General features: G+C 26.4%; 2 protein-coding genes across 2 annotated transcripts; both read right to left on the bottom strand.

The window, feature by feature from the left end:
- Window positions 1-387: 387 nt before the first annotated feature.
- On the bottom strand, window positions 388-5,730 carry Bm5548 (Uncharacterized protein; the record flags this gene model as incomplete). Its single annotated transcript, XM_043078189.1, has 14 exons — window positions 388-482; window positions 672-808; window positions 1,015-1,107; window positions 1,403-1,620; window positions 1,701-1,840; window positions 2,159-2,304; window positions 2,379-2,591; window positions 2,790-2,960; window positions 3,036-3,190; window positions 3,502-3,632; window positions 4,114-4,276; window positions 4,888-4,994; window positions 5,334-5,431; window positions 5,708-5,730. The coding sequence occupies 14 exons, from the start codon at window positions 5,728-5,730 to the stop codon at window positions 388-390; spliced, it is 1,890 nt and encodes a 629-aa protein (XP_042934123.1).
- Window positions 5,731-9,703: 3,973 nt separating this feature from the next.
- On the bottom strand, window positions 9,704-14,939 carry Bma-cwn-1 (Wnt-4 protein precursor, putative; the record flags this gene model as incomplete). The annotated part of the gene is made up of 9 exons (XM_043078188.1): window positions 9,704-9,835; window positions 10,064-10,177; window positions 10,572-10,698; window positions 11,071-11,165; window positions 11,316-11,523; window positions 11,601-11,729; window positions 12,118-12,215; window positions 12,569-12,653; window positions 14,869-14,939. The coding sequence occupies 9 exons, from the start codon at window positions 14,937-14,939 to the stop codon at window positions 9,704-9,706; spliced, it is 1,059 nt and encodes a 352-aa protein (XP_042934122.1).
- Between the last annotated feature and the right edge of the window lie 306 nt (window positions 14,940-15,245).

Below are 15,245 nucleotides of genomic sequence, written 5' to 3'. Positions count from 1 at the left end.
ACTTCGTCAATTACTCCTGTGTTTTCTTTTTTAGATACATTGATATTTGAAGCTTACTGCTTCGATCATTTGTGTTTAGATATTTGCAATTTTTTGAACTGAAATATTTTTGTTCTTCTATTAATAAAAAAATATTGAAATGATAGATTTTATTAACATAATTCATTGCAGTTAATAGCAATGGTAGTAATTGTGATAAATGCAATTTTTAAAAGAATATTTTGTGCAAAAATCAATCATTTACACATATTATCTTCTAACTTTCTTGCATTCTTCATATTTTACCTTTTAATTTAAATTTTTGAAAAGTTTTGAAATAACATCATGCATTTCTTATCAAATTCAAAAAAAAAAAGAAAAAAAAAATTAACTTTCTATTTTATGAAGTCAAAGAATTGCACAAATTTGACAATTTTTTACTTCGTTATGCTCCAGGCCTTCTTCCAGCTCAGCGTAACCATCAATGGAATGTTTGTTGATATCTGGAAAATTTTTTTTATATTTCCAAAGTTTTTATATTTATAATAATTTTAGCTGAACTTATTAATTTATAAATTGAATTTACTTCATTTAATAATGGCAGATTGGAAAGAAATTATTATAAATGAGCAAAATATTTGCGTTAATGTGATTACTTAAGTGAATAAATTAAAAAAAAATTCAAGAAATACTTCTTTCAATTCCAATAATTTCCCAAATTGATTTTTTAGCACTTGACTTCAGGAAATATGTTTCCATTACACCCTTATTTTTAATCTTTGTCATACCGCGATATTCAAAAATAAATTTACCCGTTCTTTGAGCGCATCTAAAAATTTGTAAAAATTTGACTACCATTTTTTTTTTTTCTTTTTTTTGCATTCTAATGAGAAATCTTGGAAATTAGATATTATTAAAAATTAGATATCATTTCTCTGAAATATTATTGATTTTCAAATTAATTTGCCATTCTTTTCAGCATCTACAGATTAGCAAATTTCATTTGGAATTTTCGAAGTAATTTAAGAGACAAACTCGAATGAAGCTTTGCTGCAATGAATTTTCCCGGGTACTCCATGACTACCCATACGTGATGCAGTATTCATCGTATCACCAAAAAGACAATATCTGCAAAATCAAATTTTCAAACTGCCCAGTGAAAATTTTTTTTACAAATTCTGGGAAAAATTTTTCTTTGAGTTTTTTGATTATTAATTAAACTTTCTTCTTAAAATATATTACTACTAATAATTTGATCCAATAAAAAGATTAAATGTTTTAAATTTGAAAAATTGTTTGGTATTTATAAGAGAGAAAGAGAGAGAGAGAGAGAGAGAGTGACAGAGAGAATTAGATATTTTCATTTTTGGGATTTTGGTTTTTTTTTTTCTTTTTCCAAAAAAATTTTTAGTAAATGGTATACCTAGGCATTTTCTTGCCAATTACACCAGCCACAACTGGTCCAGAATTGATACCAAGACGAATTTGGAGTGGTTTTCCAGTAACCGGATCGATAATGGACCGTGTTTCAAAAATCATACCAAGTGCTGCATCACATAATATTTCACAGTGATTATCGGTCTGTTCCGGAATCCCTCCCACTGCTACATATGTATCATCAATTGTTTCCACTTTAAATGCCTTTAAAAGTTTGATATTTGATTCAAGTTTTTATCATAAACAAGAATGCTATGTTACAGTAACAAATCCGGAAATCTTACGGAATGTTTGTCAATCAAACGATCAAGCTTTACAAACAATTCGTTCAATAATTTTATGATTTGTTGTGGTTTGCAGCTCATAACAATGTTATAAAAATTTGGTACATCACCGAACATTATTGTTACTTCCTGATATTCACCTAAATTTAGCAATTTGACAACATAAATATTCGTTTGTAATATTTAAATTAAAATGCTAATTAATTTTAACTTTTATGATTTTATTCTCAGCTAACTCATCCATAATTCATAGCAGTAATAATTTTTCCCAGAAAAAAAGAAATTAATTAGAAGAGCAACAAAAAAAAAAAAAAAATTGATAGTTTTAGATATGTATTAGAAGAAAGAAAAGAGAAAAAGAATTATTTCTTAGCTAAAATTTAAGTTCAAATTTGGGATTAAAAAAAAAAAAAAATTTTTTTTTTTTTCAAACAAAAGTTAAAGTTAATAAAACTCACAAGCAGTAACCATTTTGCCATTAAGAAGTTGTGAAGTAACAAATGTTGGTAATAACTGATGCAATAATGTTTCTGTTCTAACTCGTTCACATTTCATATTTTGTTCTTGCTCCTCCATTTGAGCATTAGTTACTTGCAGTTGCATGCTGCAAGCTAAGAATGAAATTATTTACTAGAACTATTTAAAACTATTCTAATCTTATTAAATAACTTTACTTACTTCTTCTCAATACTGGAAAGTCGTTGTTCATTAAGAAATACAACATCTCTAGTGAAATCGTGCACTGGCATTTCATCCAGACGTATTCCATATTCAATTAATTCCGAAATAGTACTTACATCTGGTGAACCAATGTATAATAAACAATTTTCCTGTTCCAAAACAATCATTTGTCCTTTCAATTTTAACTTTCGTTCCTGATTTGTAATAGTTCTAAAAAAAAAAACTGATGAAATATATTATCAAATATTAACTAATTACTTTTCAATATACAATCAACGAATATTTCGATATTAAATTGATAAAGAAACAAAACATTGATATTACTATCAGATGTTGAGATGAAAACAATATAAGTCTTTATAATTCATTAACATTTGATGCATTTCTAATAAAATGTAAACAAATTACCGAATATTGCTAAAATTTTCATTGTGAATTACTGCTTTAAATTGTAGAATGAATATTGCACTGATAAGATTACATATGTTATCAAAATTGAATGATATCAGTGGCCAAATGATATCAAATATGCATTCCAACGGTGTACCAGGTGCTAATAATTCCATTGAAATGTGTCGACTGAAATAAAAACAAAAAAGTAAAGAAAGAAAAATGAACAGAATGCTTATCAAATTAAAAAAAAAAAAAACTTACTAAAAACCATTTCCGCATTGTATTAAATTACAGTTTCGATCAGCTATGAAATGAAATGGTTGTAAGGAAATGAAATCTGCTTTGTTTACTTGTAATATACCACCAACATTTTCATTTAAAGATTCACTCCATAATAAGCTACATTGTGTTAAATCCTGAAAATTTTCTTGATTTCATTGGATTATTTATTCCGGAATATATTTAGAGCATTGGAAAAATAGTAAAAACTTGAATAACTGCTGAATGATTTAAGTATATTTCAAATAAAACACAAAATTTGTAAATGAGAAGAAAAAAACAGGGAACGATGCAAATTTGAATTTAAAAAATCTCTAAGATAGACTCAAGGAAATGTAATGTTCCTCACAATGACCAATGTTACATTATTTGCAACTTTTCATATCACAGAATTAAAAAAAAAAAAAATGAAATTTACAATTAAAATAAAATTGAATGACAAACAAACTTCAATTTTATAAACAGCGTATTCTTGCTGATAAACGTCATCTGCATACTGCTTATCATATTTATTTAAATCAATAAGTGTAATTTTTACTTCCATATTGAAGAATTTTTTTGCTACTTTACGTGCTGCACCTATAATATCAGATACTTTTCAAGGAATGATTTTAAATTTTCAAGTAAATTTTAAAATCTTTCAATCAATTTTTTTTTTTTTTTTTTTTTTTTTTTTTAATAATCTGAAGTTAAGAGCTATCCACAATCTCACCAAGTGGTATGTTGATATCTGACAATTTATTCTTTATAGTGATTTTATCACTAATTCAGAGAATATCTGCCAAATGATATTTAGTAAATGCAAGACCATTCTCGCTTGCTGTCTCGAGAAATAGCAATACTTTGGAAAATAATCTCGAGAAATAGCAATACTTTGGAAAATAATTTTAACTAAGTAATGGAATAAGTATTTTGTTGGCTTACTTGATATAATTGAAATAGTTTTTTTTTAAGCTTATTTTTTTAAGCCTTTAAGCTTATTAAAGTTTTTTAATATTAAAAATTATTAGCATCACTAAAATTGTCGTTATTCTTTGGTTTTAATTATTTAAATGCTAACCTTTAGCAATAAAATGTGTTCCATGTTGATTGCTATAATAATGAAGCAAAACTGAATTGCCACCTTCGTATTTTTCACATCGAAATAGCGGTCCTCTTATGGAATTTTTGTAAACAGCAAAACTTATAAAATGATGCAATGAATTTAATCCATTGAAAAAATTCTGAAACTTAGTTTTGAGTTAAAAAAAAAAAAAAAAGAAAATAATTGCTTGAACTTAAATGAGGTTAGAATGAGAGTAAATTGTCACCTAAGATAGATATTAGGTGACAATTTAAAATTATAGCTTTTTCCCTGTCATTGATAATTGATGCATTAATTTTTAAGTCTTGTAGTGCTTCCCGAAAAGATATGAACCAATGATAAGAAAATAGTCCGCTTAAATAAAAAAGCTTATAGGCCTAAAATGGATGAAAAGTATGGAAAATTAAGGACAACTGCAACTGGCATCTAATAATAACTCAAACAATTTTCACTAAGGAATCTCGAGAAAAAAGTTACAAATCTGAAATGAATCTTTCATCTAAAAAAATTATACTGTAAGCTTATTTAAGGAATGAATAGAGAATAAATAATTTATAGGATGGATAAAAAGTATGGAAAATTAAGGATAACTGCAACTGGCATCTAATAATATCTCAAACAATTTTCACTAAGAAATCTCGAGAAAAAATTTACAAATCTGAAATGAATCTTTCATCTAAAAAAATTATACTGTAAGCTTATTTAAGGAATTTAATAGAGAATAAATAATTTATTGGAAGGAACACATACCATAAAATCAGGACTCATTGATCGTAGTAAATTGTCCCATCCATTGTCACAGAGATAGTCGATATAAAAGTCGCCCAAATTTTCCCAAAATTTGTCATATGTAAGACCTTCAAAGGCAATAATTATGATATTTTAAAATCAACAAAATGTTATTTGATTTTTTATCATTTAAAGTAATCTGATAAGCTTCAGCTAATATTTGTCGAAAAAAAAAAAAAAAATTTCTTTTATTTAATTTTTGATGTTAATTTAAAATTAAAATGAAATATTCCAAGTAAAAATTAGTTTAAAACAATTAGGCAAAGCTTTAAAATTTTCTTTTATTTTTATTTTTTTGATAAAATTCTAATTTTAGAATATATGTAGAACAAAAAAAAAAAAAAAAAAAAAACGATACATTTTTGATTGAAAAATTCTTGAAATCTTTCCAAATTTCCAAATCTTACCAGTAAATGCAACAATTCCAGTGATTAAGCTAAAAGTATATTCATCACAGTAATGATAGTGTTCGATAATGTCATCATCTTTTAAGCCAACTTTATCACTACAAAAATAAATTTTAACATTTCAATATGACACAAATTTAATTGATAAGAAATTTGTTTAACTTTTTTGAAGAACTTCTCACTCAATCATATATTTCTTTGAAAATGGATTTTTATTTAAATTCAAAAAGTCTTCAAATATTGTAATTTGGAGAAAAAGCAAAATAATGTTGGAATTTAATATTTGATAAATTTTGATTAAAAAAAAAAAACAAGAAATTTGTTAAATTCAATAACAAAACTTTAAAAATGAATTTTATCAAAACTCACAGAACATTGTTCCATGTCCTTTCGTCATATTTCTCGATGATGAATTGTCGAAGTACTTTGTGAATAAAACCAAACTATGTTTTAAAATATTTGTAAAATTTCAAAATTTCAAGAAACTAAAATAATTCTTTCCTCAAACTTGTTTTTTTTTTCAATGACAGACAGAATACTTAGTTAGAAAATTAGTGGTTGCAAAATTGTTTGAATTGAGTAATTAATTACTTAAAATAAGAAAGCAAAGCAGAAATGAAAAATTATTTTGTTCTAATCTAAAAAAAAAAAAAAAAAAAACAATTTGCTGTAAAAATTTAAAAAAAAAAAAAATATTACCATTTAATGCAAAAACTTTCTAGCGACTTATTTTTAGCGCAATCAGATTAATTAACTTTTATTTTCAGTCTCATTTTTAATTTATAAAACACGCAAACAATTTTTAGAATCATTTGGTTAATTATAAAGTATGTCGTTGGGATTAAATTAAATTTCTTCAAATAATTATTCAAAATTTCATTTATGAAATAATATTTGCAAAAGTATCAATGGGCGCATTATTTCTTGCATTAGTGTTTTTTCTCGAAGAGTTCTGTGACATATGTGACATGCAAAAAGAAAAGTAAAGTTATCCAGTAGAGATCATCGATCATTGACCTATCAAATTTTTTAGTTAATCACATGCTAAAATTAAAAGTTATATATGTGAAAACAACATTGCTTACTTATATGCTAGTCAATCACTCATTTTGAATGACTGAAAATGCAATCTTCAAATTGATTGCATTGCAGAAATGCAGCAATTTGCAAAAATAACTTTTATTGTTACTAATTTTTCAATGTAAAATATATTGCAGTAGAGCAAATTTTAAATCAAATTAAAAATTAATATTTATTATTGATTGATTTATTGATTGTATGATTCTATAATGATGATGAATTAATTTCCTGAAATTCATTCATATATGAAGAAATCAATTTCATTCATTTATGACAATCACCCAGCGAATAAATTGAATATAAAAATTCATTTATCAACTAGAATTAAACAAATTAGTTAGTATAAATCAGTGGTTACAAATTTTCACATATAATTTTAACTTTGTATATTCTTTAATATCCTAAAGTAAAAAGAGTAAAGTAAAAGGAATAGTAGGAAAGAGTAAAGCTATGCGATCCAGTAAAAATGGAAAAGTATTTTAAGGTCAAATGGAAAAATTAAGAAATTCATTCGCCTGAAATTTTTTTTTTTTTTGTAGAGCGAACTTTCGGAGATTTTTATTTTTGTCTGTCAGAAGTCGTTGAATAAACAATTGTTCTTTATCGATTGAGAAAGAGTTCAAACTTTAAGTTTTGCTTTGATTTTTTTTTGTTAAATTAGCTCATAAGACTATAAAATGAATAAATCATCGTTTACTGATTGATATAAATTTCTAATTTATGCGACAGCATTATCAGTTATACTAATATAAATGAATGAATAATTATACTTCTAATTGATATTGCTTTATAATTGCAAATATTTCGAAGTGATCTTTAAAATAAAATATTTTTGCTAGTAAAAAAAGGCATGAAAATGCGAGTGAAAATTTTAGCCAAAAAGCAAAATTTTTTCAATATTATTATTTGCTACCTTTAAGTAATCCAGCACTCCAATTACTTAATTAATCTCATTTTTCTATTTAAATTGTGGTTGAAAATTTGAATTAAGAAGTTTGTTTATAATCTATTTATAAATTAAGAATATTGAAACTTTCATCCAAAACTTACGGTATTTTTTTTCCAAAATTTGGCTACAGTAAGATTTGGTTACGGTAAGATTACAGTATTACGGTAAGATTAAAAAGACAGTAATATTACAGTAAAATTTAAACATTGTAAAACATTTTAATTAGCAAATATTATCAAAATCATTTATCAGCGGTAAGTAAGTGAATGTCAACTGGAAGAAATTGAAGAAAGTTTAAAGATTTACAGAAATAAATTAGGGATTACTTATTTTTGTAGTAAAGTAAAAGTAAAGTACGTGTGGTGACTAATCCTAAAAATCAAAGATATTTTGGTTAAGCGGAATTGATCGGACCATAAAATCCATTTAGGCTTGTCAATTTATTTGCTTGTCAAAGCACTTAGAAACACTCAGAAATACTTTCGAATGTGATGGATATGACCATATTCAGTGAGACATATTTCCCAATAAAGTGAAATGATAAATTTAAATCAAATTTCATAGTCTAATCAATTCATAAGCACAATCCTAGAATTCACTGTCCATCATTATTATATTTATTGGTCACTTACATATTTATTTTATGATGTCCACAACATATAGCACATAACGAAATTCGCTTCTAATATTTCAAAAATTTTGCTACCACGGAAATTGAGTATAATTTTACAGGAAAATACTGTTGGACATTAGCTATGTGTAAACTATATTAGAATTGGAATACATTTCCTTGCATCTTTTGGTTCTTCTCTCAATTTTTGTAATTTTTTGCTTTCCGAAATCTCAAGATTACCAGATTAGGAATTCCGGAACTTTCAACTGAAGCTACAATTATTATTTTAAACAAATAAGCCAAGAATTTGATTTTGGAAAAATAAAAAGATCATTTCAAAATATTTTTCAATTTGCTGATATGTTTATAAATATGATATGTAAGTTTTTAAAGTTGATTCATAAGCTTTTTTCTCTCTCATTTTTCGACATTTAAAATTTCAGTATTTAAGAAATTTTAATTCCATAGCATTCTAAATTACTCAAACACTTTTATATTGCGCAATTCTAGAACTATTCAAATAAAATTCCATCAAGTGAAAAAAATTAGTGAAATTAATTTAAATATGAAATTTGGAATGATGAATTTTCATAAAGGATAAAATGGATGAAATAAATTAACAAATTGAAGCATACACTGTTGTCCATTTTAATTTGCATAACTGTTAGCAAACAATAAAACAGATAAGATAAATGTTTTATAATAAATTGTATATGAGCTTAATTTTTAAAATTAAATAGCAAACAAAGAGCAAAGAAAGAGAATTAATTGATCGATTTCAAAAATGAGACCAATGAAGAATGAGCGAGCAATGCAAAGTGTATAATTAATCATGAAGATGCCCGCAGTGAACATATTAATGCAAATGTACCACTTATTTAGAATATCAAATATTTCTGATCACAGGTCACAGAGGAAAATAATTTATTTCAAAAAAAAAAAAAAAGCTTATCACAATAAAAACCAATTGATACCTTTTTTTTTTTGTGCTAAATAAATAGCAATGTTAAATTTAAACTTTTAATTTTATGAGCTTACAAAAATTCGTCTTTTATTTAACTTCATCATTTACGATTGATTGTGTAATTTTGGTTGTTTTAACAATTTATATATTTTAAAAATATTTGAATGTTAAATCCTAAAAAATTTAATGAATTGCGATGGTAAAAAAACTAAATTGTCTATGATCAAAAGCGTTTTTCTAAATGTGAAATATTTTTGCAACTTTTGTCTTTGAACTTTTGCGTATGTGTACACTTTTTTATATTGAGAGACAAAATTTCGAATCTCAAAAAATTCAGAAGCAAAGGAAAAAAAAAAAAGAAAAGAATTTTATTAATTTCTGTAAAGCTAAATTTTATTTGAACTCAAATGTTTTACTGGCAGTTCTCATTAATTAACTTATCACAAATTTTTCAACACAGTAGAAATGTGGAATGTAAATTAAGGAAGTAGTAATAAATATATTCCAATGAAAATAACTTGAATGACTGATTTTGAAGAAAGTTAACTTAGTCGAAATTGTCTCAAAATATAATAACATGACAGTTAAATGTTCTAAAAGTCCAAATGTATTGTTACAGGATAGGCTTGGCTCAATAATTTTTAATAAAACAAATTGTCAAAGTTGTGCCAAAAGTTGCAAATAATATCTTACTAAAAAGCTCCTATCAATAAAGAATTATCAAAACAATCAGACATAGTAAATAAACAAACATTAGATAATTATCATTTGCAAATATGCTCCTCAATGACTTTTTCACACGGTTGACAAATCACACGACAGCAATAATGAAATTTACAATTGCACCGATCCATGACTTTACGCACCCGCGTATCGAATCCACGATAGCAACACATCTAAAATTGAAGGAGTAGAATTTCATTGTAAATGAATATATAAGTAGTAATTAGTAGGTAAAAACAATAGAAATTTTTATAGCAAATGAAAAAAGAAAAAAAAAAACAGAAATAGCAAATCTCAAATTAATAATAAGTTAAGAAATTTGTTAATTAAGCTACCTCATTGGTAAAATGTATCTTATAATAATCAGAAATTAAAAAAAAAAAAAAAAGTTTCTAAATTACCAGGTCACATCCATCGATTCCGTGCGACGAAACATTACAGAGGCGGCCATGCGTTCCCAAAATACCATATTCCGGATCCGGCTCGCAATAATCCGGAGATGACTCCAGATAAACCTTCACATAATAGCAATGGTAAGGATATGAGTGAGAGAAAAAAAAAAAAAACAAGAACAGAAGTGAAGAATAACGAAAGATAATAATAACAATAATAGTAATAATAATAATTAATAATAATAGCAATAATAATAATTATAATTAATAGTAATAATGACATTGTCACTGCATGAATTGTTTTATTTATTGTGTGAAAAGCAAAAGAATTATAATTTATAACTTTTTTCCTAAGTTTACAAAAAGTGCAATTCATTTGTGATAATTGATTAAATGTATTGAATTAAAATTTATTTGCTACTAAGTTTGAATGTACCATAAAAATCTACGTAGTTTACGAGAAGTAGTTTCAGTAATTATTTGAGCTTAATAAATATAACAGAAAAGTGTAGCTTACGAGATCAGCTTTAGTATGTCTTCTGAAATTCACATTTTTGCGAACTATTATCGGTTTACTGTCTTCTTCGACGATTGCTACCTCTGTTGCACCATCAAACTTATCTTTGATTATCTTTCCAACTTCCCTATAAAAAATAGTTGTCTAGAGCTATGGCAGCTTCTTGATTTTGATTGATATATATATATTTTTTTTTTTAGTAAGCAAATAGCAAGCAGTTAAAAATGTTGAAATTTAAATTTAATTTCGTGATATCAATGCTAAATCAAAATCCTTGTAAAAAATTCAAAAAAAACTCCACGTCTCTTCTCGAATTTTCTTTTATTTTTACAAACCCTCAAAAGGAGGAAAAGATTTATTAATCTTTTGATCATCAATAAACTTTGAATTCAGAAAAATACTAACAAGTATCTGTCACTACTATGTCATTTGGGTTTTTTTTTTTTTTAAAAAAAAAAAAAAGTTCAAACCTTCTTAATATGGATATGAAGAGATTTACCTAAATGTTGGCATTGATTTCCAACATGTTTTCATTTCGCAGGAACCGCTCAATCCATGGCATTTGCACTGCTTCCGGGTGTTCAACTCCAATACCTGTTGTAGAAAAATGAATCAAAGACAGAGAAATGAATGGAGAGAGAAAGAAAGAAAAAGGAAGAATATAATCTGACTGATATTCAGCTTAACTACTAATTGATATTACTTCTGATGAAAAGAAGAAAGTATTCTCAATGTTTTGTTTACCTGTCTTCCAGCGTTGTTGTTATGCAAATTCATGATTTTTCGTTCGAGACTTTGATTTTTGCCTCTCTCAGCAGCATCAACGAAAGCTCTCGATACAGCAACACCGTATCGGACATTATCTGAGCATCCATTCCAGTTAAACTGATCCGTTCTTTTCAAAGCACTCAAATCGCAGCCACATTTATCGATGAGTCCCTTGGAACAGTCTCTGTAGTAGAGCTTTGTCAATGGACCATGAATTCAAGCAAATTAATCGTTCAGTCCGATATTTCTTGCATAACAGACCTTGTGATTCGATAAGCAATTCCGGCGGAAGAAATAGCATGAACAAAAGCAGCTTCTCGAGTACCACGATTTAAAATCATATCACCATAAACTTCCTTCGTATTTGGATTGATTAATGAGCAATTCCATCTATAAAATATATGAAAAAATTTTTAAATTCAAATATTTTTATTAGTATAAGATTTGAAAATTTTAACATAATTCTGAAGATAAAAATTACAAACTGAAGAATCGAAACTTCTGAAACTAGATAAATTTAATTGATCATTGTTTTAGTATTTAAATTTAATTTCCGAATTTAATTTTGTTCATATGTTAATTTATCATTTCAAACATCTTTAACTGATGATGTTTCTTGTGCTTGAATTAAAAAATAATAATTCGTTAGCAATAAAAAAAAAAAAAAAAAGAGGAATTATTTTCAACAATTAACAATGATTATCAGTGAGTTTATCAGTTGATTTCTCTGATTTCTGCAAAATTCGAAGTATTTAAAGATTATCTGTGACAAACAAACCTTCTCTGCTGGAATTGATACTGACATTCGGAATATGCCAATTGGGCACCGGCTCTTATGCTATCCATCTGTTCGATATTGCGTCGACAAAACCTTAACTGTAATATTCATCGTCACATACATTTACGATTTTATTATCGATGACTGAGATCAAAATAATTATCATAAAGGTATATGACTCATTGCAAAGGTCAACTATTCTGATTTGCTGCTATTCTTGTCACAAATTAAAGTGATCACAACGAATCAGATTTGAATTTTTGAATAAATGATTGAAAGGCAAGTAGCAGACAAGTATCATATATCACCACAAGTAAATTTTCTTTAAAAGTTTAGCTTTCAAATGAAGCTAAAAAATTGATTCTTCAGTATTGGACGGATTTCTCATCTAATAAAAATCCCGATTTTCATAATATTCAATTTTCCAGTGCTGATGAATTTGAAGTATAACCTGTTTGCGAGTAAGTCCATGCAGATGTCGACATGACCATTGTGGATGCAATCGATCTATCTTTGAACTGGATAGACTTAAAGCTCTAAAAGAAAAAAAAGGGAGCATTTTTTAATTTTTATTTATATTTAGTCGATGATAGATGTATGTAACGATTTATTCAAAAAAAGAAAAAAGATTGGCGTCAGTACATTTTAAAAGTTGAATTCCTCATTTTGTCTTTGAAGATAGCTAGAGATAGAAATATAACATCATTTCTGTCAACTGATTACGGAATGATATGTCAATCATCTTATCAGAAATCACCTTCAAGACATTTCTCCCTTTCAGTAAATGCGTAACAGTGAAAATAAAATGCGTATGCGTAAACGTACGTAAACGTACGCTTCACGTTTTGCTAAGCTTAAGGGATTGCAAATGAATTTTGCATTTTAGAAAGACTATTTTCTCCTACTGAGGAATATGCTACGATTGCAAAAATATGCATATGGATAGGATTGGGATACGGTAGTCTGTGACTTGTCACAGAATGTGAGGGGGCGGAAAAGAGAGGGACGTTGGCAAAATGAAATTGATGACTGTCTAAGGGAGGTGGGATGGGTTTTACTTCCTTCTGTTGCTCAAAAGGATTGCTGCTCGTATCATCGTCGTCGTCGTTGTCACCATCATTTGCTCAACAACCAATCGATTTCATTTGTCAAATGTTATCTGTCATTTTCGAAGGAAATTTTAAATCCACTAAAATGATGCTATCCACTTTCACTGATATTATTTAAGTGAATGAATGAATGGATGGAATAGTAGCGGAAGGTAAACGAGAATGAGAATGAATTTTAAATGATTGATCATTGCACTTGGACAATAATCTCATACTTATACTCTTGGCTCATTATCATTTGGCTCATTTTCCAACTATTTCAATATTTCATTTCACAACTATCACTATCACAAATGAATTATAATTTTTCTCGAAAGTGAAAAATTATCCGAACAAAATCATTCAAATTTTTAAAAAAATAAATGTTAAAAAAAAAAAAAAATTAAATTTTAGAAAAATTTTTACAACATACATATAGACGGTTATATTTCTTCTCGAGCAATATAAATATTTTCCTCTTATCATAAAACTAATTTAATAATTTAAAAGATTCACTAAGAAAAAAGAAACATTTCTTTTTAAAATAATTCATTACTATAAGCTAATATTTACTAATTCCCTTCCACAGAACTTTTCATGCATTCTAACTTGCATTAAAAATGAAAAGAAGAATTACGATCGATGGTAAAAATCTGTAAAAAATATACCAGAGTGGCGCCACCATAGAATTTTTAGCTTAAAAGTGGAAAAAAAAAAATATGAGATGTTCTGCTTTCAGAGCATTTTATATTTTTATTTGAGCAGAAAAAAAACTTCAAGCATAATTTTTGATTTTTATTCTTACTTTTCTTTTGAATAATATAAATTTTTGATTTAATCTACAGTTGTTTGCTAAATCTACAATTATTATTATTATTATTATTATTTGTTATTCATCGATACAAATGGAAAGTTTAGATTTTAATTATATTCGTAATTAATTACAACAATCCTCTAAATTAGATCATTTTGGCAAATTTAAGGAAAGAGACATGAAGAAAATAAATCAAAATAATAATAATATCGAAGAAATGAAGTTGCTAAATTATTTTGAAATTTTTAAATTATTTGAAAAAATTATTTTCAAAAATTATTTTGCAATTTTTATTTTTTTTTTCAGTAAGTAAATTTTTCATATATTTAAATTATTTGGAATTGCCAAAATGAAAGCTATAGAATTTGATTATTCATTTGTGGTTGATCTAATTAAAAAATATTAACATTGGTTAAATCTGAAATTAAATTAATTTTTTATGCTTAGATAAAATTTGATTCTTTTTTTGTTGGATTGGTTCAAGTCTGACACTCACAATTATGTCATAGAATTTTGTTTACTTTCATTTTTATTTTTTTAAGAGCTCATTGAATCAAATAGAAGTGCTATTAAAATAAATGATTATATGCATTTCAGTTCGTGAATAAGTTCAGTAAACAAATAAATATAGAAACAATTTATAACAATTAAAACTAAAACTTCACATAATGTTTACCATTTGCAGTTTATCTAAATTTAATCAAATTAATAAAAAATTTTAATTAAGTAGAACAATTAATATTTATTGCAATAAAATTGAAACTTTGATGAATTAATATTTGAAATTTTTAAATATAATCGCTGCAAAAACAAAAAAAAAAAAAGTAAAAGTAAAAGTAAAAGAATTACAGCCATGAGATCGCGATGACGTAATCGACAAATGGATCGAGAAAAAGTAGTAGAAAGATGATATAATTCATCGCCAGTGCTCGTCCTCAGCTTATTGTCGTATCGCATTGCTCCACCGTATATGTGCGCAAACAACAGTCATCGGTTGTAGTTCATTCAGGTAAGAATGTTGTTCAGTAGCCAGAATAGATGAATTTTTGATAGGTAGAAATTCAGGTGATAAAAAAAAAAAAGAAAGAAAAGCTGGAAGCCAGAAGTAATCAGGTAGTGAAGTGCTGTGACAATAATAAGTAAATGCAGGATTGGAATATACGATGATAGCAAATGAAAGAGAACTGTCTCTTTTCCTTTGTCCCCTAACTAACTAATATTTGTGA

The sequence above is a fragment of the Brugia malayi genome, assembly GCF_000002995.4.
Source record: "Brugia malayi strain FR3 genome assembly, contig: Bm_v4_Chr2_contig_001, whole genome shotgun sequence".
Taxonomy (NCBI): Eukaryota; Metazoa; Nematoda; class Chromadorea; order Rhabditida; family Onchocercidae; genus Brugia; species Brugia malayi.
Note: the sequence above shows the minus strand (reverse complement) of the source record. Positions and strands in the feature narration are given on the sequence as shown.